Source organism: Globicephala melas, chromosome X (genome assembly GCF_963455315.2).
Source record: "Globicephala melas chromosome X, mGloMel1.2, whole genome shotgun sequence".
NCBI classification, from domain to species: Eukaryota; Metazoa; Chordata; class Mammalia; order Artiodactyla; family Delphinidae; genus Globicephala; species Globicephala melas.
Genome location: NC_083335.1, coordinates 36,601,087 through 36,626,233, shown reverse-complemented (window position 1 = coordinate 36,626,233; position 25,147 = coordinate 36,601,087). Strand labels below are relative to the sequence as shown.

Genomic DNA, 25,147 nt, shown 5'->3' with positions numbered 1-25,147 from the left:
TGTCCTCTGCATCGGCAGGCGGACTCTCAACCACTGTGCCACCAGGGAAGCCCGGCAGGTGGATTCTTAATCCCTGGACCACCAGGGAAGTCCTACAAATAATTTTTAAATGTAGTTACATTTACCTATCAGGGGTCTTGTTGTTATAAAATATAACCTGGTATTAGAGTAAGCTTTTTGTTATGGGAAAGTAAAATACACACACCACACACACAAAGAGAGACTGAGACAGAGAGAGCTAAAGATTGCCAAAGAGAAGGGGGATATGAAACTTGGAGAATATTCAAAGGAAAACCACAACGAGAGTCAAAAGTTTGGAAAATATGATATTCTAGAATCTTATCATAGTTGGTCACTTGTCCTTCTTCCTACTCAGTCACTCTATCATCTACCCACCCATTCTCACTCAGCCACCACCCTTCTCCCAGTTGCTTGTCTACTCACCCACTCCTGTCTGCCAAAACAGATACCCTCTCAACTTATCTACCAATGGACATTTGACTGTTTCTGAACCGGTATGAATATGAGTATAAGAGAAGGAAGGAGAAATATCTTTATGAGAGACTGGGTTGAGAGGGCATGTTTGCATACATCTGTATGTGCCATTATATACGAGTGTGTGTATTTCTGCATGGGTGAGCGGCTGAGAATTTAATCTGTGTGTGTCTCTGTGTACCTATAAATGTGTGTCACTGTGTGTGAGGAGGAGAGAGTGCCTGTGTTAGTCTTCTGTGGGCTTATCTGTGGATAACTTGGGTGTGAGGGGGCCATGAGTGTAGGGCAAGTTTTCTGTGGTCACCCTAGGGAGAGTTAGGACTTCAGGAGAACCTATCCTGAGACTAGGGATCTCCCTAATAAATGAGCCTCATGATGAGACAAATCTTCAGTGGAGGCCAGGGTGGGTTACCATAGCTGAGGGAACAGAAAAAGTTGTTTCTCACTTTCACTCACTTAGGTACTGAATCACAGTAGCTAAATATAAGAGCAAAGCATTTGTGTCTAGATTTGGACTCTCTAAGGTATGGTGGTGGACATGTGTGCATGGGGTGGGTGTAATATCTGTCATGGGGTTTTTCAGCAAAACCAGCCTTCAGCTCAACAATCGTATAATCATTCTTGCTTGTAGATCTTGCTTCTCTGTGGTCTCTTAATTGTCCAAGACTTGCTCCCCGTTACTTATAATATGTATAAATCTGTACATGTTTTGTATGTGTGTGAGAGGGTAAAAAATGCATATTATTCCATTTCTACTCGAACTGTGTGCTAAGACTCATTTGAACCCCCCTTTCCCCCCTCCAATAATTATATTGATTCTCTGGCTCTACTCTCACATAGTATTAACAGGACTCTGTGTTGGAAGATGTTTTCTATTGTTTCTTAGGTTTGAGAGCAAGTTTAGCTAGTGGATACTCCAACTACCTGTGTTCTTATCTTTCTGTTTTTCTTTTATTTCTTTTGTCCCAAGTCTCCTCCTCATCAACATCTGAAAGAGCTAACAATCATCAGTCTGAGAACAGCTTACAAAACACTGACTCAGAGATTGTTCTTGGGTGGATGAAAATCCTGTCTGTTATTATTGGGCAAGAGAACATGTTACAGAAATATAATATAGGTGAAGAAAGATTAAGGAAACAAGAATTATTGAACCCAAAGAAGTGAGGTTTAAAGGGGAAAATGTGATAATGACACTCAAGTTCATAAAGGGTTGATATAATGAGGTACTCTCTTGTTCTTTATCTCCCCTGAAGATGGACCAGACAAGAAGTTAAACTGTAGCCCCAGGGTGTTAGGCCAGGGGCTCATTCATTCATTTAAAAAACAATTAATGAACATGCACTTTGTTTATTAAACACTTAAATTGTTCAAGTCATTGTAGTAGGAGCTGGGGACACAGGAACTAAGGCACAGTGCCCGCCTTACTGAGCTCAAAGCTCAGTAAGGGAGATAGGTAAGAACATCTTCGAATTCAGTATGGTAAGTGCCATGGCAGAGGTTTGCACAGGGTTCTCTGAAGCACAGAGGAAGGGTCAGTGAAAGGAAGTCATTGGGCTCAAAAGCAGGGAATCATAAATGAATTCCTTGGAGAAGAGGGCCAACTGGAGAGAGACTGTGAAGAAAGAATTGACAGGACTTGGAGAACGACTGTAGTGGTTATAGATGATGGAGAGAAAGAATTAAAAAATGATTTTTGAGGAGGAGATGTCTTGAAGAATGGTGGTATCGGTTACAGAAATAGAGAAATTAGGAAGGGACTAGCAGTTTGGGGCGATGACTTCAGACGAGTCTGGAGGTGCCAAGCACTAGAAAAGGGGTTGCGGTTCCAGTGAAAAAGACAGCACATCCCAGCCCTGGTGGAGGTGTCAGCGTAGTGTGCAGAGGCAGACGAATGAGGACACAGTTACAAGACAGTGTGGTGAGTCCTGTGGCAGTGGAGGCACGGGGCATGTGTGTGTGTGTGTGTGTGTGTGTGTGTGAGAGAGAGAGAGAGAGAGAGCTCATAGGAGGGGCATCAGAAGAGACTTTGGGTGGCGTTAGAGACTTTAGGTGTCCCTCCTAGTTGGGGGACAGGGATGGGGTCAGGGACAGGGAGTGTTCTAGTCCAGAGAAAATAGTTTGTTCAAATATCTGGTGGAGATAGAGCATGGGGCACTCTCAGAACTGAAAGGGCAAGTGTTCCAGAAGGGGTTGAAATTCAGACCTTTGTGGTGGCCGAAGGATCAGGGCAAGAAACATAGGTTTGAGGGTCTTCAGCGTGGAGGAAGAGCCAGGCAGTAGGGAGCTGAATGAAGGCTGAGGAGTGAGCCTTGCAGCACACTCCTGGTCTAGAAGGTAGACACAGAGGAAGGGCAAGTGAAGGAGAAAGCGGAGGATGTGTATGAGAGGCAGGAACCGAAGAGTAATCGTGCAAGTGGAATACAATATGGAGGCCTCCGGGAAAGTAGAGTGGTTTCAGCTCAATATTATCAAAATGAACACTGGATTTAGGTTTTTAGTATAGGTTTTCTTTTCGAAGGTCCAAATAATAATTTATACATTTAAGCTAGAGATTTAACCATGCTATGCAACTGAACAGAGGGAAAAGAAAAGAATGTGGGATTGTTTGTGTAACATTTCTGATAAGGGGACCGGGAGAGGGTGTGTCTTTGCTGGATGATTTCAGAACCTTCTGAGAAGAGGAGGGCTGGCCACCTGTTTCACCTGGCTTGAAGACCAGTCTGGTGATCCCCAGCAAACCTCAGGTAGAGTAGACCTCATACCTCCAGTATGTCACCTGCATCTCATTCTGGGACATAGCCCGTGTCTATACAACAGCGAATAAATGTTTGGGGAAAGAATAAACTCAGGCATAAGGGTGTGGGCTTCAGTTTGTGGACCAGATGGTGTGTTCTGCTGTTGAAAGGCCATATGTAATTGATACATAAAGTGACAGACTGAAGCAAAAGCAAAGTAAGTATTTTAAGACAAGCAGTTAAAAAAAGAAGGCAGAATGTGACCCCAAAAGTGTGCTAAGATTTTGGCTGCTGGCTTTTGGAAGAGCTGGGAACATCAGTGAATAGACAAGATGTCAAAAAAGAGCTTATTAAAGAATAGTAACGGGGTCACTGGATCCGAGTATTTTTAAAGATGAAGTTGTCTTCTATCAATTGGGGAGGCTCGGGTTTGGGGTAGGTTGGCCCTTCTTCCCTTCACTTCTTTTCGAAAACTTCAAGGTTCAATTCCCACATCAAAACAGTTGGGATCTTGTCTAGTTTTAGATAATGTTCGCCTTGTACCTTGTAGAAAGTAAGAGAGAATATAGGCATTCAATGGCAATAAAACATGTTTCAATAGAACAAACAGGAAGGCTCTGACCCCTTTTTAGGCTTCAAGACTCGCTGTGTCAGGTAGGTGTATGTAAGTGTGCTCATACATGTGTGAATGCATGTGCCTTCCCGGAGCATGACATATGAAGAACACAGTCAAGTGTGTGCCATAAGGGGACTCTCTGGCTTCAGTGAAGAGCTGGTGTTTGGACATGTAGCTAGTTTTCTTCAGGGAGCCAATGAGAAAGTTATCTGAAATAACCTGTGTCTAAAGAAGTGGAAAAAAAAAAAACCCCAGCAATTATTTGAGAGTGTTAGTGAAGCCATTTCTTTTTATGGGAAGCTGTCTGGAAGAAAAATAGCCTGTGCCTAGCTTTCTCAGAAATAGCAAAACATTTTCCTCTTTGGGGAGGGTATAACAGAACACAAACAGGCCAAGTCTATATGACACAAATGAAGTGGAACTTGGATAAAAATGGAATCAGTGTAGACTGCCAATTTAGCTAACTTGGGCCTTTTAAAATCTCAATTATGCAAATCAGCCAAATCTTCCCCTCACTTTGTGCTGTTTAGACACATGTACAGTTTTGTGAGAGCTCTAACAATGTAGCCACCTGGAGGTGTGGAGGGTCTCACAGTTTCATAGCTGAAATGGCTTCTCTAACCTTCACACAGGGAAGCACAGGAGGGCCCAGAGCTAACCTCCTGCAGCAGGAAATGGGAGCTTCATCCTGCTCTCCCTGCCAGCCTCCTGTCCAGTTTCCTCCCGGCAGATATCTCCATTCCAATCTCCCCTGCCACTTGGGCTCTCTCGTTGTCACAGTTCAAGTGTTCTGAGAAAGCTGCACTAACTAGGCTTGGGCAGAAGGAGCCTGGCTCAGTCACTAAGTGGACTGCATGAGGAAAGAACACAGCAAACCGGTTCTTCACAACCAAGCAGCCACAACAACAACACAACAAAGAGACGTGTTTAGTTTTACATAAAATTTTGCGCGCGCACACACACACACACACACACACACACACACACATCCTTTTTGTTTACTTAGTCTGCGTATAGACATGATAATTACTTGGCCAAGTCAATGAAATTCATACCTAGAGTGGCCCAGAATTTCTAGTTCGAAATGATTCGTCAGGGCTAAGCATGATAAGGAAGGGTGAGGAAATCAACTGCATAATTGCTTCAATTCTCTGCTACCCTTTGCATATGTTGATTATTGAGAATCAATTCCAGCTTGAGAGGCGGCTTTAATTCCTGGTAAATGAATAGGAAGTGAGTAAGTAAATGTTCGGTGTTTCCCTCAAATTATGTCTCGTAATGTAAGAAAACAGTGGCAAAAAGCCATCAACAGATGGTGTTTTCATTAGCCAAAGATTTATTTTTCAAAGCCTTTTCATATTAATGAAGTAAAGATGAAATTAGAGTCATCTTGTCAGTTCTAGTTCTGGATTGCTAAAATGTGCTGGCATTCTGCAAATTGCTAGGGGGCCAGAGCAAAATAACCATTTGCCATAATGTTGTGATGGAGACCCAAGGTCCGTAGTCTAACCAGACCCCAAATTATGTGTTCAGCCCTAATTTTTGTTTTCAGTGGCTTTACAGAAGCTGTGAGTCTCAGTTGTGGGCCACAAATGAGGAACACAGAGCAGGGATCTTAGTCCTGCTCTGCATTATGAATTATTTATAAGATATCAGTTTCCTGACAAGTGTTGCAACAGGTTGCATACACTTGTTAGAAAACATTCTCCCCTTGGAATCCCATGTTTGAAAGAAAACACATTACAGTTGAAACACAGATTTCTTACACCGTATCTGCTCTGAGTTCCTCAATCTACATTATATTTACCTAATATGTCCATAAACTCATTTGTGAGACATGGAATTTCCACTGATCTAGGAATCTGGACCACTCTGCGGGAGGAAATCACAAACTGATTGGGCCCGTTACACATGCCCACTCTCTAACTTGAGCTGGACCTTTTCATCAAACTACAGCTCCATCATATTCACCTTACGTTCGAATTTTTGAAGAGGACTCCAGACTTGTAGCCTCCACATCGTCACTATTGACATACTCACTAACCCTGTACAGTTTGGCATTTGCTTCCAAAACTCTACTGAAACTCCTTTTCCAAAGGTCACCAGTGACCTCTAATTACCAAATCCAGCTGCCTTTACTCAGGCCTCGTATTTCTTGCGCTCTCTGCATATCTGAGAGTGACAAATCCTTTCTTGAAATGTGTTTCTCTCGATTATCCTCTTAGCTTGGCCTAGATCTGCATTACCAACTGCTTTGCATATTGCACTCTCCTCCTAACCAGTGCCCCTGCCCCCAGGCTCTCCTGTCTTAGTCTGCCCCACATAGGTTGATCTCATAAATGCAGCCCTGATTATGTCATAATCTTGCTCAAAACAACCTACAACCAAGATGACTCTACCCAGCAAGGATCTCATTCAGATTTGATGGAGAAATTAAAACCTTTACAGACAAGCAAAAGCTGAGAGAGTTCAGCACCACCAAACCAGCTTTACAACAAATGCTAAAGGATCTTCTCTAGGCAAGAAACACAAGAGAAGGAAAAGACCTCTAATAACAAACCCAAAACAATGAAGAAAATGGGAACAGGAACATACATATCGATAATTACCTTAAATGTAAATGGACTAAAAGCTCCCACCAAAAGACACAGACTGGCTGAATGGATACAAAAACAAGACCCATATATATGCTGTCTACAAGAGACGCACTTCAGACCTAGAGACACATACAGACTGAAAGTGAGGGGATGGAAAATGATATTCCATGCAAATGGAAACCAAAAGAAAGCTGGAGTAGCAATTCTCATATCAGACAAAGTAGACTTTAAAATAAAGACTATAAGAAGAGACAAAGAAGGACACTACATAATGATCAAGGGATCGATCCAAAAGCCTTTGGTAAACCCCTACTGCTTTCAAAAATAGATACAGACTCCTCACCTAGACATTTAAGACCTTCATAACAGGGCCTCTGTCTCCATTTCCAGCCTGTGCCCCTCTATTTTCTTGTACCCTCTGTTCTAGTCAAACTAACCTCTGTTCCCTGGATGTGTCCTATGCTTTATTCCCTTTTGCTCATGCTACTCCCTGTGCCTGGAACGCCCTGCCTGCCTCCATCTCTGTCTATTAAAATCCTGCTTATCCTTCAAGACCCAGCATAATTTCACCTCCTCTTTATCTCTGAAGTCAAACCACCTTGAATAGAGTAGGTGCCCAATACCTTTTGTATTAAGTAGAAATGAAATACCTTTTGTATTAAATCTCCGAACTGCCATTTCTTTTTTTTCCCCCTGACATCTACTTAGCTTAGAACTCATGTCCAAATCAACAATTGCGGCCCTTTGTTTTTCCTTTTTCTCTCCCTTTTTCCTTGCTGAGGAGAAGACCACAGATTGAGATGGTGGTGGGGTTGAAGAAGGCCAGGGGAGACACTGTATCCAAGCCAAGAAAAATGGAATAAATGGTGAAAAAATCACTCCCATGGGCATAAAGCCAAAGAAACCAAGCGAGATCTGGCCAGAAGCAGAGATTAAGCTGATTCTCATAATCCAGATTGAGAACAAGTGAGATCAGACTGCCTGTCCTAGAAATACATATATCTGTGGGAATACTCCTCTGGGATGGATTCATGGGACAGTGCCAAGGGTACTAAGGAGCCACAACTACCTAGCGGAGAAGAAAGGGGCCAACACGAGTCCTCTCCCCTTCTTCCCACTATCCCTTGCCCCCTCTCCCCCCTGCCCGCCCCGCCCAAAGCATGCACTTTGAACAGCTATGAACCATAGGAACCATGGAGACAGCAATGAAGCAATGAACACAACCAAGGGAAGGAATGCTGTGCTAGCAGGATAAGGACCAGGAAGTTGGGGTATTCCATTTGGAACAGACTTTGTGGGGATGTCGGGATGGTGAGTGAGAGAGGAGTGGATATTGGGGCAGGTCCTGGAAGAAGCAGCCGTCAGAGCTGAAGACTTGGAAATGAGGAGGAATAAAAAAAGCCCATTACCAATCTAGAGTGAATAACATTCTATTTTGTTCACATGAGGAATGTAAGAGAGTAGCTTGCTCAACTGAAAATATGCGAGGAGGTCTTAGTACTGTTTTAACTTATGTTATAATAAACAGATTTGCAAAGCGCTGCTAATGTTTCCCTAAAAGGATCTATGTCCCAGTAAACAACAGTAAACAATGGATGTCCTGTCTTGATACATACAGCTAGGCTTTGCATTTTGAAGTCTGGCATTTCTGTAGGCTATTGCTTAGTGCCAAAGGAGGGAAGCTGTGAGATACAACGCTAGATTTTGATAAATTCCACACTGAAAATGCCATCTTTTTTTCTGAAGGAACCTACTGATAAATATAAAGTGTTATCAACAAAGGCAAAAAAATCATGGACTACTGGGGCAAAGCTGTATCTGAAGACTAGAGACCTGGATTCCAGTCCTAGCTTTGCTACATACTAGTTATATGACTGTGCAAAACACTTTAAGCCCACTCTGCAGCTCAGTTCTCTCATCTGTAAAATGCTGACATCTCCTACTTCATAGACTGTCATAATTATTAAATGATATGTATGAAATTGCCTAGCATAGTGTCTGACAAGTAGTAATTGCTCAATAAATTATAGTTTTCTTAGTCAACTCATCTGTAAAAAAGAGAGAATAAAATCTGTTCTCCCTATGTCACAGGATTACTATGAGGGCAAAATGAGATATTGACTATGAAATACTTTTTTTTTTTTTTGGCGGTACGCGGGCCTCTCAGTGTTGTGGCCTCTCCCGTTGCGGAGCACAGGCTCCGGACGCGCAGGCCCAGCGGCCATGGCTCACGGGCCCAGCCGCTCCGCGGCATGTGGGATCCTCCCGGACCGGGGCACAAACCCGTGTCCCCTGCATCGGCAGGCGGACTCTCAACCACTGCGCCACCAGGGAAGCCCCTATGAAGTACTTTTAAAAGTTAAAAAATATTATAGAAAACATAAAGTTGCTTTAATGTTATTAAATTCCTACATTCACAAAGTCATGAATGTCATTTTTTCCCCAATAATGACAGTCTGGAGCAAATGTACAGCATCATTACTTGCACCTAGAACAGTGCTTGGCCCATGTGCAACGAATCTTTGAAATATTTGTTTACTGACTGACTGATTTCCACGTGATACTGGGTCTCAAACTCATTGAACATGTCTTCTTTTTTCCCCTCTTCCCCGTTTCCCTCTGGCTTCATACTCTGCGATGGCAGCAAACTCTGGAGATGAACCTCACCAACCTGGTTAAGCGCAACAGTGAACTAGAAAATCAAATGGCCAAGCTAATACAGATCTGCCAGCAGGTTGAGGTATGTAACAGAAACATCTGTCATTCTTTCGAAGAACCTGGATCAGGCGATCCTTTTGGGGGGACTTGTTTTGTCAGAGTGTAGCTCGGACATTTGGAGTGAAGGGCTGAATGATCATTGTAAGAAGTCTCATTCCTTTAGGATGCCTGTTCCAAGAAAAGTGGCAGATAGCTATTGTTTAAAAAATAATAATAAGTGGTGGTGGTGGGTTGGAGAGACATCAGTCCCAGGGGCAATCCCTTCTCCTTTTCCAGTAGCAGGTGGTGTGAGAATCCAACATGAAGTGTGTTTCTTTCTTCATCAGACTGAACATCCTAGCTCTTTAAAAAGATTGCTAGGGAGTAAGGGAAGTTGGGAACCCCAGGTCCTCAGGGTAGAGCGAGGTTTGTTCAGTGCAATATTGTTTCTATAAGAATATCATCAGAACTGCTTCTCCTCTTCCTAACCTCTCCTCCCTTCTTCCCCATGCACCTTACCTGGTCCTCACTCGTCGCCTTTCCACTTATTCTTGTCATCAACAAATGGTATCTGTGTTAGAGTTATCTGTGAATTATCAAGTGTTGTACCATATGAGATTATCTACATCAGATCTCAGAACAGAGCCTACAAGAGGAGTCGACCTCTTCATAAGTGGACATAATAAAACAAAGATGTTATTTCTCTCTTTTTTGCAAGAGTGTGAAACTTCAGCCATAGCATTTGGTTTTGTGTTGCTTTTGTTGAAGAGGTGATGGTAGGTAGGGCTTAAAGTGTAAACAGGGTCGGGTAAAATATTATACAGGACTCCTCATGGGCAGTGGTTGGATAAAAATGTTTCTGTTTATAAACCTGATAGTCTAGTTCTAATCTTACTTGTATGACAGAAAATGTAATGGTTCAAGTTTATTTTATTTTAAGCAATAAAATAATTTTATTAAGATCTCATCTCTTAATACCTCCTGGGGAGTCCTATTTAAGAGAATGTGGAGAGTTTTCTTATAAGGCAAATAATCTTCTTATATAAGTAACCACTCCTGATTGTTTGAATATCTTAAAGTATTGGGTTTCTTAAAGTAGATTTTTGTTGTATGATGAGCATACCATAGCAATTTAATCCCTGCTGGGCACTCCATTTGTGGAAGAGACTGGTGCTATAGGTAGAGTACACAGGATACCAGTTAAACTCAGGTGTGAGATTATGGAATGGGGTGGGGAATTTAGGAAGAAGCATAAGGAATGGAAAGAAAGAATGCTGGAATGTAAGTTGGAAAGTTGGTTTCTGAACTTGACTCTGTCATTAACCGGTAGTATGAACTTGAGTAAGTCATCTAGCCTCTCAACTTCAGTGTCCTTACCTATAAAATGAGGGATTGAACTGAATACATGACCTTCAGTGTCACTTCCAGATTTCTCAAGTCGTGATTCTATGAATGGTTGCTTTCTTTATTCTTTTCTTTTTCTCTTCGGTCTCATCCTTTCCAAGAGGGGAGAAGCAAAACAAGGCATTTTAGAGTGGTTTTCAACTATTCAGATTCCCTTTATGTTCTACTCTATCAAAGCTTCTGATTATGCTGTTAGATTACAGTATAAGAAACCCACACTGGTGAAGAGACAAGGAAGTATTGTGAGCAGGAGACAAGATAAGAAATCCCTTGGTTTAGAATTTACATGATTGAGGGTGGGGCAACATCTCATAGTGAATAAAATGTGGTTAGAAATTGTAATCATCACTTCCTCATTCTCATCAAAAAGTTATTTAAGTAGAGAGCAAGTTGTAGTCAAATTAGCAAAGTAAGCAGTTTATTTTCATTGCTTACTCACTTTAGCACCTCTCTAACATTTTATCATTCCACCCCCCTGCACCGCCCCCGCCCAGGGAGTTTATCACTCTGGCCAGCCTCACCCAAACATAGCCCTGTTCCAACCTTTCCCAGCCCATCGCACCAATCAAACCTTTATGATTCAGGGCCCTACTCTTTTCAAGTGGCAAGGAGCTAGTCTCATAAAATAGTGCATCATTGTGTTAGTGGAGGAGGACTCATCCTGGTCCTCCAGGTTATAGGTGATGTTTTCACAGTGCCTTTCTGAAGTTAGTATTCCTTCTTGAGCCTTCAGGAGATAACACTAGTGGTGCCAAATGTAAGCAAAGTAGGTGGGAAAAGTAGCCCCATGGCAACCAGCAAAGGAAGGGTTTAAGAGACTCCCTCGGGATGCTTACTAATCCTCGGCCAATCGTCTGCTCTGGTACACAAAAGGTCACCTTTTATTAATACTTACTTATGCATAGCACTGTACCAGGTACAAAGAAAACAGCATAGACACAGTATTTACCCTCTGGGGGCTTACATGTTATACAAATCCACCCTGATGTGGATACACATGTGCAAGAAATACAGACAATGGAATTGAAATGTTAACTGAGAATTGGGAAAGAATCTTGAGATACTGCATTACATGTCAAGGGCGAGAGTGTATTTTGGGAGTTAACTTCATGGTCTTATTCAGTTTAGGATTCTGTCTTTGACAGGGGCCCTACAGGATGGTTTATGGAAGGCCATGGCTGTGCTCTATGACATCATCCCTTCTGAAAGGTTAGGGGTGTGCCCTAACTTCCCCATAATAATAGGGTGCATCCAGGGTACTTATTATGTTCGTTCAGCACAGAGCCTGTGTGTCCAGAAGGCTTCAAGACAAGCCCTGGGATTAGAAATGCAGTTAAAGAAGAGATTTGAGACTTCATAAATGCTTACAAATACTTTATAAAATGAAATAAATAGTAGGATACTTTCATGTAAGCCAGACATTAAGGGGTGGTTTGAATTTTTTTCATTTTATCTAATCCAGATTTGTCTATTGGGAATGACTATATTCACAGTGTAAACCAGGCATTTCACATCGGGCGGGGGTGGAGGATACCAGCTAAGGCCCTTCTGAGAAAACTAGAATAGGCTATTTTCCTGCCAAACCTGTTCCCCTTCCTGATTGTCTGCAAATGTTTTTGTCACAGATTGACTTTTCATAAAAGAGCCATAAATACTGCCTCCCTCTCCTGGTTCTTTCTCCCTGTTCTCTATTCTCCTCAGAAAGTAAACAAAGCTGCAGTCTTCCTATTATTACAGAAACAGAGATTAGGATCACCACAGATTTGTTAGCTGAATTCTTTGGTAATGCAGCCTGTTAGAGTCACTGCCCAGCTTTCAGAATTCAGTGGATAGGCAGCTGGAAAATATTTTCTGTCGGGGCTGGAGAACATGGGAAGGAGGGAGAGGCAGGCCCAAGACTCCTTTAATCTGGTTAAGGAAGGGCATGCTCTGACCTTGCTACTCTGGCCACTTGATCTCTATATATAGTTCTTTGTCCGGTCTCATCAGGCATCCTTTGTTTACATTTCCAAAGGAAATCTCTGTTTAATGCATAGCCAAGGGAAAATGTATACCAACAGATGAATAGTTCCTCTTGGCTTCCAAGTCTGCATGGTTTTGTGAATAAATAAGCATTCCGGAAAATATTGAGGGGAAGAAAAATGGTTAAATACTTAGTAATCAGTCAGGCAACAACATTTCTTGAGCAAACGCGATGTACTCAGTGTGGTAGGTCATTTGGGGGTTACAAAAGAAACATATTTTTTTGATGACCTCCAGAAACTTTTATTAGTCTAGCTAGGGACAACCCAGTATCGAGAGAGAAAGAGGAGTATTTATAACACAGCGTGCAGTACAGGGAGCACAGATGAATGTAGTATAGCCCTTCTGTGTTTACTTTTTTAGTCTTCTTGTTAACTTTTAGGGCATGGAGCACATTAAAGCATTGTCCTGGCTATTTCGTGTGCCATCTGTTTTCCTCCCCTCCAGAACTGCTGCAGGACAAATGGGTTGGTCCATCCCAGAAGCTCCATGGGCAGATTGATTTCTTTCTGGCTCTTCTCAAGCCTTTTAAGGGGCTGGGTGGCATGGCTGTTTAGCATTAAGAGAATGAAAAAAGAAAGGAGATGAGCTGGAAGAGAGGGAAAGGCTTCCCTTAGTTTGGGGAATTTCAGCTTTTCATCTTGCCACCAGGGCTTTGCTCCAGTAACTTTCAGAAGTCTTAGAGCTCAAACCGTAGGTGGCTTGGAGTTCTCCCCTTTCTGCTCATGTTGCTCATTGAAATGGTATTTGGTTTGGGAAGAGCAAGACTCAATGTCTGACTACTTCTCCAAGCATAAAAATAAGTGTCTTAATAGAAATTAGTTAAAAAAACACACCACTATGGATGACTTCAGCAGATGATCCTGAAATGTTTTAGAGTGGTCGGGCTAGAAGCAATAATAGAATCTAAATCATTAAAGCACAAATATGTTTGTTGGAGGACTCTTCTGCAAGCACGGAGGACATGATAAAATGAAGGAATGATTAGACTGAAGTAAGTGTGATTAGGGAAAATTTAATGGATAAAATGCATTTTAGCCAAATGTTGCAGGAAGAAAAATAAATTCCTCCCTCTGCTGAGACAGAGAGCAGTGATATTAATGGAGGTGAAAATGAGCAAATTGTATGGGCAAAGTGGTACACTATGCACTAGGTATACACTGGGTATATAGAGATAAATAGCAAATGGTCCCTGACCTCAAGGAACTTGCTTAACAGGTAAAATGTCAAATATAATGTGAAGTGATGATTACTGTAATGAAGGTAAGTGCAAGATGACAAGCTAGCATAGAGAAAGAAACAACTAAGTCTGCCTGAGGGACTTAGGAAGGACTGCAAAATGGAAATAAAAATCAAATTGTCTTGAAATAAGAGTAGAATTTTGCCCAAAAAATGAGAAAAGGGAGCAAAGGGAGCACCATGTGGGAACATAGAAGGGTAAACAGCATAGAGGTGTTCAGGAAATCACAGAAGTTTGGTTCAGCCAGAATGTGAGATGTGACATCATTGCAAGAGGTGAGTGTGGAGAAGTAGCTAGGGCCTGGATAGTGAAGGGCCTTGTATGCCATGCATAGGTGTTTGGACTTTGTCCTGAACACTCTAGGGACCCATGGAAGGATTTAAAGTAGGTGAATAACTGGATAAGGTCTTCATTTTAGGATTGCTCTGGCTGTAGTATGCAGGATGGAGCAAGGATCAGGGGTCAAAACTGAAGGTAAAGAGACCAGTTCGGTGGCTTTTCCTGATCCATGCAGAGATGAAAGCCCAACCTAAGGCAATGGCAGTAGGGCTAGGGAGCAGGGGATAAATTCAAAACACATTTGTAGTAGGTAGAATCAATATGACTTGGTGGTCAGTTAGATGCAGTGGGTAGAGAGATGAGAGAATAGTAGGGTGATCTATAGGTTTCTGGCTTGGGTAACTGAATGGACGTGTTTCCTTTAACTAGGTTAGGAAATAGATGGAGTTCTTTTTATTTTTTAAATTTTAACATTTTTTTTGAATTTTATTTTATTTTTTAATACAGCAGGTTCTTATTAGTTATCTATTTTATACATATTAGTATATATAAGTCAATCCCAATCTTCCATTTCATCCCCCCCACCCCACTGCTTCCCTCCCCCCTTGGTGTCCATACGTTTGTTCTCTACATCTGTGTCTCTATTTCGGCCTTGCAAACTGGTTCATCTGTACCATTTTTCTAGATTCCACATATATGCATTAATATACAATATTTGTTTTTCTCTTTCTGACTTACTTCACTCTGTATGACAGTATCCAAGTGAATCCACGTCTCTCTACAAACGACCCAATTTCGTTCCTTTTTATGGTTGAGTAATATTCCATGGTATATACATACCACATCTTCTTTATCCATTCATTTGTTGATGGGCATTTAGGTTGCTTCCATGTCCTGGCTATTGTAAATAGTGCTGCAATGAATACTGGGGTGCATGTGTCTTTTTGAATTATGGTTTTCTCTGGGTATATGCCCAGGACTGGGATTGCTGGGTCATATGGTAGTTCTGTTTTTAGTTTCTTAAGGAACCTCCATACTGTTCTCCACAGTGGCTGTATCACTTTACATTCCCACCAACAGTGCAAGAGGGTTCCCTTTTCTCCACACCCTCTCCAGCATTTGTTGTTTGTAGATTTTCTGATGATGCCCGTTCTGACTGGTGTGAGGTGATACCTCATTGTAGTTTTGATTTGTGTTTCTCTACTAATTAGTGATGTTGAGCAGCTTTTCATGTGCTTCTTGGCCATTTTTATGTCTTCTTTGGAGAAATGTCTATTTAGGTCTTCTGCCCATTTTTGGATTGGGTTGTTTGTTTCTTTAATATTGAGCTGCCTGAGCTCTTTATATATTTTGGAGACTAATCCTTTGTCCGTCGATTCGTTTGCAAATATTTTCTCCCATTCTGAGGGTTGTCTTTTCATCTTGTTTATGGTTTCCTTTGCTGTGCAAAAGCTTTGAAGTTTCATTAGGTCCCATTTGTTTATTTGGGTTTTTATTTCCATTACTCTAGGAGGTGGATCAAAAAAGATCTTGCTGTGATTTATGTCAAAGAGTGTTCTTCCTATGTTTTCCTCTAAGAGTTTTATAGTGTCCGGTCTTACATTTAGGTCTCTAATCCATTTTGAGTTTATTTTTGTGTATGGTGTTAGGGAGTGTTCTAATTTCATTCTTTTACGTGTAGCTGTCCAGTTTTCCCAGCACCACTTATTGAAGAGCCTGTCTTTTCTCCATCGTATATCCTTGCCTCCTTTGTCATAGATTAGTTGACCCTAGGTGTGTGGGTTTATCTCTGGGCTTTCTATCCTGTTCCATTGATCTGTATTTCTGGTTTTGTGCCAGTACAATACTGTCTTGATTACTCTAGCTTTGTAGTATAGTCTGAAGTCAGGGAGTCTGATTCCTCCAGCTCCGTTTTTTCCCCTCAAGATTCCTTTGGCCATTCGGGGTCTTTTGTGTCTCCATACAAATGTTAAGGTTTTTTGTTCTAGTTCTGTAAAAAATGCCATTGGTAATTTGATCGGGATTGCATTGAATCTGTAGATTGCTTTGGGTAGTATAGTCATTTTCACAATGTTGATTCTTCCAATCCAAGAACATGGTATATCTCTCCATCTCTTTGACTCCTTTCATCAGTGTCTTATAGTTTTCTGAGTACAGGTGTTTTACCTCCTTAGGTAGGTTTATTCCCAGGTATTTTATTCTTTTTGTTGCAATGGTGAATGAGATTGTTTCCTTAATTTCTCTTTCTGATCTTTCATTGTTAGTGTATAGGAATGCAAGAAATTTCTGTGCATTAATTTTGTATCCTGCAACTTTACCAGATTCATTGATTAGCTCTAGTAGTTTTCTGGTGGCATCTTTAGAATGTTTTCTGGTGGCATCTCTATGTATAGTATCATGTCATCTGCAAACAGTGACAGTTTTGCTTCTTCTTTTCTAATTTGTATACCTTTTATATCTTTTCCTTCTCTGGTTGCCATGGCTAGGACTTGCAAAACTATGGCGAATAATAGTGGTGAGAGTGGACATCTTTGTCTTGTTCCTGATCTTAGAGGAAATGCTTTCAGTTTTTCACCATTGAGAATGATGTTTGCTGTGGGTTTATCATGTATGGCCTTTATTATGTCGTATATGGCATAGGTCCCCTCTATGCCCACTTTCTGGAGAGTTTTTTATCATACATACGTGTTTAATTTTGTCAAAAGTTTTTTCTGCATCTATTGAGATGATCATATGGTTTTTATTCTTCAGTTTGTTAATATGGTGTATCACATTGATTGATTTGTGTATATTGAAGAATCCTTGCATCCCTGGGATAAGTCCCACTTGATCGTGGTGTATGATCCTTTTAATGTGTTGTTGGATTCTGTTTGCTAGTATTTTGTTGAGGATTTTTTTTTTCAGTACGTGGGCCTCTCACTGTTGTGGCCTCTCCCATTGTGGAGCACAGGCTACGGACGTGCAGGCTCAGCGGCCTTGGCTCACGGGCCCAGCCGCTCTGCGGCACGCGGGATCTTCCCAGACCAGGGCACGAACCCATGTCCCCTGCATCAGCAGGCGGACTCTCAACCACTGTGCCACCAGGGAAGCCCTTTGTTGAGGATTTTTGCATCTATATCTATCAGTGATATTGGTGTGTAATCTTCTTTTTTTGTAGTATCTTTGTCTGGTTTTGGTATCAGGGTGATGGTGGCCTCATAGAACGAGTTTGGGAGTGTTCCTTCCTCTGCAAATTTTTGGAAGAGTTTGAGAAGGATGGGTGTTAGCTCTTCTCTAAATGTTTGTTAGAATTCACCTGTGAAGCCATCTGGTCCTGGACTTTTGTTTGTTGGAAGATTTTAAATCACAGTTTCAATTTCATTACCTGTGATTGGTCTGTTCATATTTTCTGTTTCTTCCTGGTTCAGTCTTGAAAGTTTATACCTTTCTAAGAATTTGTCCATTTCTTCCAGGTTGTCCATTTTATTGGCATAGAGTTGCTTGTAGTAGTCTCTTAAGGTGCTCTGTATTTCTGCGGTGTCAGTTGTAACTTCTCCTTTCTTATTTCCAATTTTATTGATTTGAGTCCTCTCCCTCTTTTTCTTGATGAGTCTGGCTAAAGGTTTGTCAGTTTTGTTTATCTTCTCAAAGAACCAGCTTTTAGTTTTATTGGTCTTTGATATTGTTTTCTTTGTTTCTATTTCATTTATTTCTGCTCTGATCTTTATGATTTCTTTCCTTCTACTAACTTTGGGTTTTGTTTGTTCTTTTCTCTAGTTCATTTAGGTGTGAGGTTAGATTGCTTATTTGAGATTTTTCTTGTTTCTTGAGGTAGGATTGTATTGCTATAAACTTCTCTCTTAGAACTGCTTTTGCTGCATCCCAGAGGTTTTGGATTGTCATGTTTTCATTGTCATTTGTGTCCAGGCAGTTTTTGATTCCCTCTTTGATTTCTTCAGTGATCTGTTGATTATTCAGTAACATATTGTTTAGCCTCCATGTGTTTTGTGTTTTTTACGTTTTTTTCCCTGTAATTGATTTCTAATCTCATAGTGTTGTGGTAGGAAAAGATGCTTGATATGATTTCAGTTTTCTTAAATTTCCTGAGGCTTGATTTGTGACCCAAGATGTGATCTATCCTGGAGAATGTTCCGTGTGCACTTGAGAAGAGAATGTAATCTGCTGTTTTCCGATGGAATGTCCTATAAATATCAATTAAATCTATTTGGTCTGTTGTGTCATTTAAAGCTTGTGTTTTCTTATTAATTTTCTGTCTGGATGATCTGTCCATTGGTGTATGTGAGCTGTTAAAGTCCCCCACTATTATTGTGTTACTGTTGATTTCCTCTTTTATAGATGTTAGCAGTTGCCTTATGTATTAAGGAGCTCTTACATTGGGTGCGTGTGTATTTATAATTGTTATTATCCTCTTCTTGGATTGATCCCTTGATAATTATGTAGTGTCCTTCCTTGTCTCTTATAACATTATTTATTTTAAATTCTATTTTATCTGATACAAGTATTGCTACTCCAGCTTTCTTTTGATTTCCATTTGCATGGAATATCTTTTTCCATCCCCTCACTTTCAGTCTTTGTGTGTCCTTAGGTCTGAATTGGGTCTTTTGTAGACAGCATATATATGGGTCTTCTTTTGGTATCCATTCAGCAAGCTGTGTCTTTTGATTGGAGCATTTAATCTATTCACATTTAAGGTAATTATCGATATGTAAGTTACTATTACCATTTTCTTAATTGTTTTGGATTTGTTTTTGTAGGTCCTTTTCTTCTCTTGTGTTTTCCACTTAGAGAAGTTCCTTTAGCATTTGTTGTAGGGGTGGTTTGGTGGTGCTGAATTCTCTTCGCTTTTACTTGTCTGTAAAGCTTTTGATTACTGTCAAATCTTAATGAGATCCTTGCCGGGTAGAGTAATCTTGGTTGTAGGTTCTTCCCTTTCATCACTTTAAACATTTTGTGCCACTCCCTCTGACTTGTAGAGTTCCTGCTGATAAATCAGCTGTTAACCTTATGGGAGTTCCCTTGTATGTTATTTGTCGTTTTTCCCTTGTTGCTTTTCATAATTTTTCTTTGTCTTTAATTTTTGTCAATTTGATTACTATGTGTCTTGGTGTGTTTCTCCTTGAGTTTATCCTGCCTGGGACTCTCTGCACTTCCTGGACTTGGGTGGCTATTTCCTTTCCCATGTTAGGGAAGTTTTTGACTACAATCTCTTCACATATTTTCTCTGGTCCTTTCTCTCTCTCTTCTCCTTCTGGGACCCGTATAATGTGAATGTTGTTGCGTTTAATGTTGTCCCAGAGGTCTCTTAGGCTGTCTTCATTTCTTTTCATCTTTTTTCTTTATTCTGTTCAGCAGCAGTGAATTCCACCATTCTGTCTTCCAGGTCACTTATCCATTCTTCTGACTCAGTCATTCTGCTATTGATTCCTTCTAGTGTATTTTTCATTTCAGTTATTGCATTCATCTCTGTTTGTTTGTTCTTTAATTCTTCTAGGTCTTTGTTAAACATTTCTTGCATCTTCTTGATCTTTGCCTCCATTCTTTTTCCGAGGTCCTGGATCAGCTTTACTATCATTATTCTGAATTCTTTTCTGGAAGGTTGCCTATCTCCACTTCATTTAGTTGTTTTTCTGGGTTTTTATCTTGTTCCTTCATCTGGTACATAATCCTCTGCCTTTTCATCTTGTCTATCTTTCTGTGAATGTGGTTTTCGTTCCACAGGCTGCAGGGTTGTAGTTCTTCTTGCTTCTGCTGTCTGCCCTCTGGTGGATGAGGCTGTCTAAGAGGCTTGTGAAAGCTTCCTGATGGGAGGGACCGATGGTGGGTAGAGTTGGGTGTTGCTCTGGTGGGCAGAGCTCAGTAAAAGTTTAATATGCTTGTTGCTTGTCTGCTGGTGGGTGGAGCTGAGTTCCCTCCCTCTTGGTTGTTTGGCCTGAGGCGACCCAGCACTGGAGGCTACAGTCTCTTTGGTGGGGATAATGGCGGACTCCAGGAGGGTTCACACCAAGGAGTACTTCCCAGAACTTCTGCTGCCAGTGTCCTTGTCCTCATGGTGAGACACAGCCATCCCCCGCCTCTGCAGGAGACCCCCCAACACTAGCAGGTAGGTCTGGTTCAGTCTCCTATGGGGTCACTGCTCCTTCCCCCTGGGTCCTGATGTGCACACTACTTTGTGTGTGCCCTCCAAGAGTGGAGTTTCCCCCAGTCCTGTCGAAGTCCTGCAGTCAAATCCCACTAGCCTTCAAAGTCTGGTTCTCTGGGAATTCCCCCTCCCGTTGCCGGACTCCCAGGTTGGGAAGCCTGACGTGACGTGGGGATCAGAACCTTCACTCCAGTGGGTGGACTTCTGTGGTATAATTGTTCTCCAGTTTGTGAGTCACCCACCCAGTGGTTATGGGATTTGATTTCATTGTGATTGTGCCCCTCCTGCCATCTCATTGTGGCTTCTCCTTTGTCTTTGGATGTGGTGTATCTTTTTTGGTGAGTTCCAGTGTCTTCCTGTTGATGATTGTTCAGCAGTTAGCTGTGATTCCGGTGCTCTCACAAGAGGGATTGAGAACACATCCTTCTACGCCACCATTTTGAACCAGTCTCCCCAGAGTTCTTTTTAGACATGTGAGGTTTGTTGTGCTGTCAGTCAGAGAGTCTTGTAGGAAATGCCTATTGGACAGCTGGCTGGATCTGGAGGTCAGGAGAGAGGTCTGGGAAAGGGATAAAGACTTGGGAGTCATCTAAGTGGCACTGAAAGCCACGGAGAATGTACAATGTACAATGAGAAGAAAGCCTAGGGCACAGAAATCCAATTGTTTGTCACTCAGAATACAAAAACAAACTGAATTTACAAAAATAAATGGAAAGACTGTGGAGCTTTTTATGAGATTACTGAGGGTTGGCGTGTGTTTAAAAAATTAAATATCAGGAGGAAATTTTTCATTTGTGGGAATAGTCAACATTTTAGAAATTACCTCTGTAAAGACTATAATAATAAGTGACACTTAATGAAGATTTTTCATATATTGCAGGTAATCACTTTATATGTGTTAACTCATTTAATCCTCACAACACTATGAAGTAAACACTTATTATTCTTGCTTTACAGATAAAGACATTGAGATACAGAGAGATTGAAGTGATTTGCCAAGGTCATGCTGCTAGTAGGTAACAGAGTGGGGATTTGAACTCAGGCACTTTAGCTCCAGAGCCTCTGCCCCTAACCACCCCATTATACTTCCTTTTGCAAGGCCAAGGTACACATCACTTGGATGTCCCTTGTTTACCACCAGTGGTTCCTGACTCATCATGAGGATGGCTTGTAGTCAGTAAGGAGAATGATATATGGGTGTGAATTCTGGAAGAAAGCAAAAGAGAAACAGATGGAGCAGAAGGGAGGAAGAAAACTGACAAAACAGAGGCTGAAAATAGCAAAGGAAGAGAGGCCTTCAAGGTGTGGAACTTTTGATAGAGTCCATTGGAGCAGCACCATTATACAGGAAGATATCATTAATGACCTTTGAGGGAGAAGGTTCAGTGGAAAGGTGAGGATAGAGTCAGAGAGGTCAAAGAGAAAGTAAGTTGCAAGGAAATGCACGCTGTGAGAAGTTTGATCGTGAAAGTGAAGAGGGAAATAGAGTGGTAGTTATTATCCTTTTGAAGTGCAAAACAATCAGACTCACAAACACTCGTACAATATTCTAGTTGTTTATTTTGTTACTGGGTAGCTAACAGTAGGAGTCACTAGATCCACTGACTCTGACCACACATACTTCATTTCCCATCCTGACTTGGCTTCCAGCCATCTTTCCAATCCTGGGCCCTCCTGCCCAGCTCCAAGCCTCAGTTTCTACAATTCACTCCTCCTAGAAAGTGTGTAGGTTCTGGGATGCAATGTGATGTGGTAGCTTTGGAGTTGGGCATACTAGCTGTGTAACCTTGGACACACACATAACTTCTCTGAGCCTCAGTTTCATTATCTATGACACTTAGACTAATCATATTTTGAAGGGAAAGGTAGTACATGTAAAACACTTGCTACTGTAATTGGCAGATAGTCAAGGCTCAATAAATGGTAGTAGCAGTAGCAGCAGCAGCAGCAGTGACAATAGGAGCGGTTGTTAGTATTAATCGTACTAGTAGTACTAGCAGTATTTCTGGGCACCTCACCTTTGCCAGAGATTCCTAGCCCTAACCTCAGGACTTCTGGAGGATCATCGTTATTTCTGAGGGTGGGGAAAACAGTCAGTCCCCAGTGCTCACAATCAATCTTAAATTTAACACATGAACCAGAACTTTCCTTGGGAAGGGCGAGTGGTAATGAAATTACAGCACTAAAAATGTTGGAAATCTCAGCCATATGGCCCTATTTAATCACCCACCAACAACTGTGCAAAGGTGGTACACTAAAAAGGGTTATTATGTTCAATAAGCTGCCGGTTTTCAGTTACTGAATTAAACAAATTTTATTTAGTATGGAAAAATTCACTGCCCTTCTTTACTTAAGTAAACTTGCCTGTTATCCTGCCCAAATTCCTCTTGATTACTGCCCCAAAGCAAAGGCAAAAGAAAAGTTTTGGGGAGGGACAGATGCTTTCACCTCTAGTGGTTTTAAAAACAGAGAGTTAGTTCCAGTTGCACAGCAACTGTTAGTTCCAGTTGCACAGCATAGCGATTCAATATTTATTTGGGATTTTAAAATGTTTATTAGCCAGAATGTTCTGTATTTTTGTGGGAGATGGAAGAGCAAGAGCAGCAGACTTAATACTAAGCTCCTGAGGACGATTTGGGCTACCAGTGCCTGGTGAAAATGAAATAGCTATTTTGAAACCAGTGTGGAATTATGGGTGGAGAAAATGGTTTTCATGAACAATGGGAAATAAGTACATAGTGACCTAGTCAGTCTCTGCATTTATACTACTGAAATGACTAATTCAGAGTATTATATTCAATCTTATTAAGTATATGGCAATTAATATTTAATATAGATGAAAAACCTAAGTCAACTGTGCAATCTGAAGTGTGGGCATAGCCTATTTTTATACTAGCAAAGAAAGTGCTTTATAATTTTCCAGATACCTAATGTGCTTGATTCTTTTTCAAAAAACTCTATGACAATTCTTGATATATTCCAGTGAAATAAAATTTTTGAGGACATTAAAGGTTGCATTTGAAACATTTGGAGCATATGGACACATGACAGGGTTGTAAGGATAAAATGAGTTAGGATGAACATTGTTTTCCCTCCCCTCCTCCCCCATATCTATAGGGCATATAAACTTTCCAGTGTGGCCATGTTTTCATAGTCAGAACAGTTCATACAGGCATGCACTCTTGTTCTGTTTTTGCCCTTTTTTTTTTTCAGTGCAGTGAAGCTCATTTTATAGCTCCATTCCCCATCTGCTGCCTTCTTCCTCCAGTTCCCGTTTCTCAGTGTTCAAATTCTATGTTAAATGACCAGAACACTTGACTAATGTTGGACTCTTCTGCTTCCTCCGCTCTTTGCACAATCCACCCAAGTTCCCCATTTCCAATGTGCTCTTGGAAAGTTGGTGGAATTCTAATAATTCCAGTTAAAGCCCTATCAAGCCTACCCTGTACCTTTAAATGTTTCCAGTTCCACCCCTACCTCCAATCTCTCTTGCCATCAACCCATCCAAAATACCAAACAAATAAAACAAAACAAAGACCAAAAAAAACCCTAAAATGGAAATGACTACCACTATAACAGACATGCACACAGCCCTTGAAACGCCCTTTCTGTCTCTTCCTGTCTAGAAGAGTCCAGCTGTATGATATGGTAAGCAGAGATTGGGAGTGGGAGAGAATCGTATTTGAATCATATGTGCTGGTCTTTGTGCTAGAGGCATTCTTGTTTCTAATCTCAGTGTTTATGACGACCCTGTGATAATGTTGGTGATATCCCCATTTTACAAATGAGGAACCTGAGAGTGAGAGAAATTAGATGACTTATTCAAGGTCACACATAGAGTAAGCTCGGGCTCTGTCTTGCATCTCTCTGACTCTGAAGTCCATGTTCTTTCCGCTGCACTATTTGTTTACTTGCCACGGATTCACTTGTGTTCAGATAGAAAGGAGACGGCTTAGGATGTCCACTGATTTTCCTCCCTTCATTAAACAGCTCCAGAAGAATAGATGATCTACTGGGGGCCTTGGCATTCCTGACTCCATGGTAAGCCTCTTATGTACCTGTATTTGATAGCCCAGAGTGGCTCTCTATCCTAACAGCCCTTCGTGGGGTTAGGAAGCAGAGGGAGAATGGCTGCTGGAGTTGGCAGAAGGAAGCAGTAGTGCCTACAGTTAAGGCACTTACTTGCTCAGATTATTTTTGGGCCATGAGACCCAAGTCAGGGGTTGAACACAGAGTGGGCAGCTCCAGGTATCGATACTGACCATGGTCATGCGGTCAGTTTACTGTGGGACCCACACTTCCTTCCTGAGACTGTCTTGCTGGGTCATCCTAGGGCATGACTGTTGTCTCCATGCGACACAGATTTTCTTAATTATTACAAAAGAGTTTGGCAGTAAAGATTTACTCTCAAAAAGTGTCCTTAATCTTATCATACTTTGACTATAACTAATAAATATAATACCACAGTGACTGCAAATATATGGATCTCCTCAGAAAAAGTGCATATATTGTTACTATTTTTAAAAATTCAATTTATTTAAAAAAAATAGAAACAGTTCACCCATTTCTCCCATCCCACCCCCATGCCTCACCTCTGGCAACCACCAATTTGTTTTGTATCTATGAGCTTATTTTTTTTTAATATTTTTTACATCTTTATTGGAGTATAATTGCTTTACAATGGTGTGTTAGTTTCTGCTTTATAACAAAGTGAATCAGTTATACATATACACATGTTCCCATATTTCTTCCCTCTTGCGTCTCCCTCCCTCCCACCCTCCCTATCCCACCCCTCCAGGCGGTCACAAAGCACCGAGCTGATCTCCCTGTGCTATGCGGCTGCTTCCCACTAGCTATCTACCTTACATTTGGTAGTGTATATATGTCAATGCCTCTCTCTCGCTTTGTCACAGCTTACCCTTC

At 41.3% G+C, this 25,147-nt stretch overlaps 1 protein-coding gene across 6 annotated transcripts in view; it reads left to right on the top strand.

Annotated features, from left to right (window-relative positions):
* Positions 1–25,147, top strand: part of MID2 (midline 2) — a 108,558-nt gene that overhangs the window by 19,793 nt on the left and 63,618 nt on the right. For all 6 annotated transcript variants that reach the window (XM_060292715.1, XM_060292719.1, XM_030835806.2 and 3 more), the window contains exon 3: positions 9,088–9,183. In XM_060292715.1, coding sequence (XP_060148698.1) covers positions 9,088–9,183 — 96 coding nt within the window. The remainder of the gene's footprint in view (positions 1–9,087; positions 9,184–25,147) is intronic.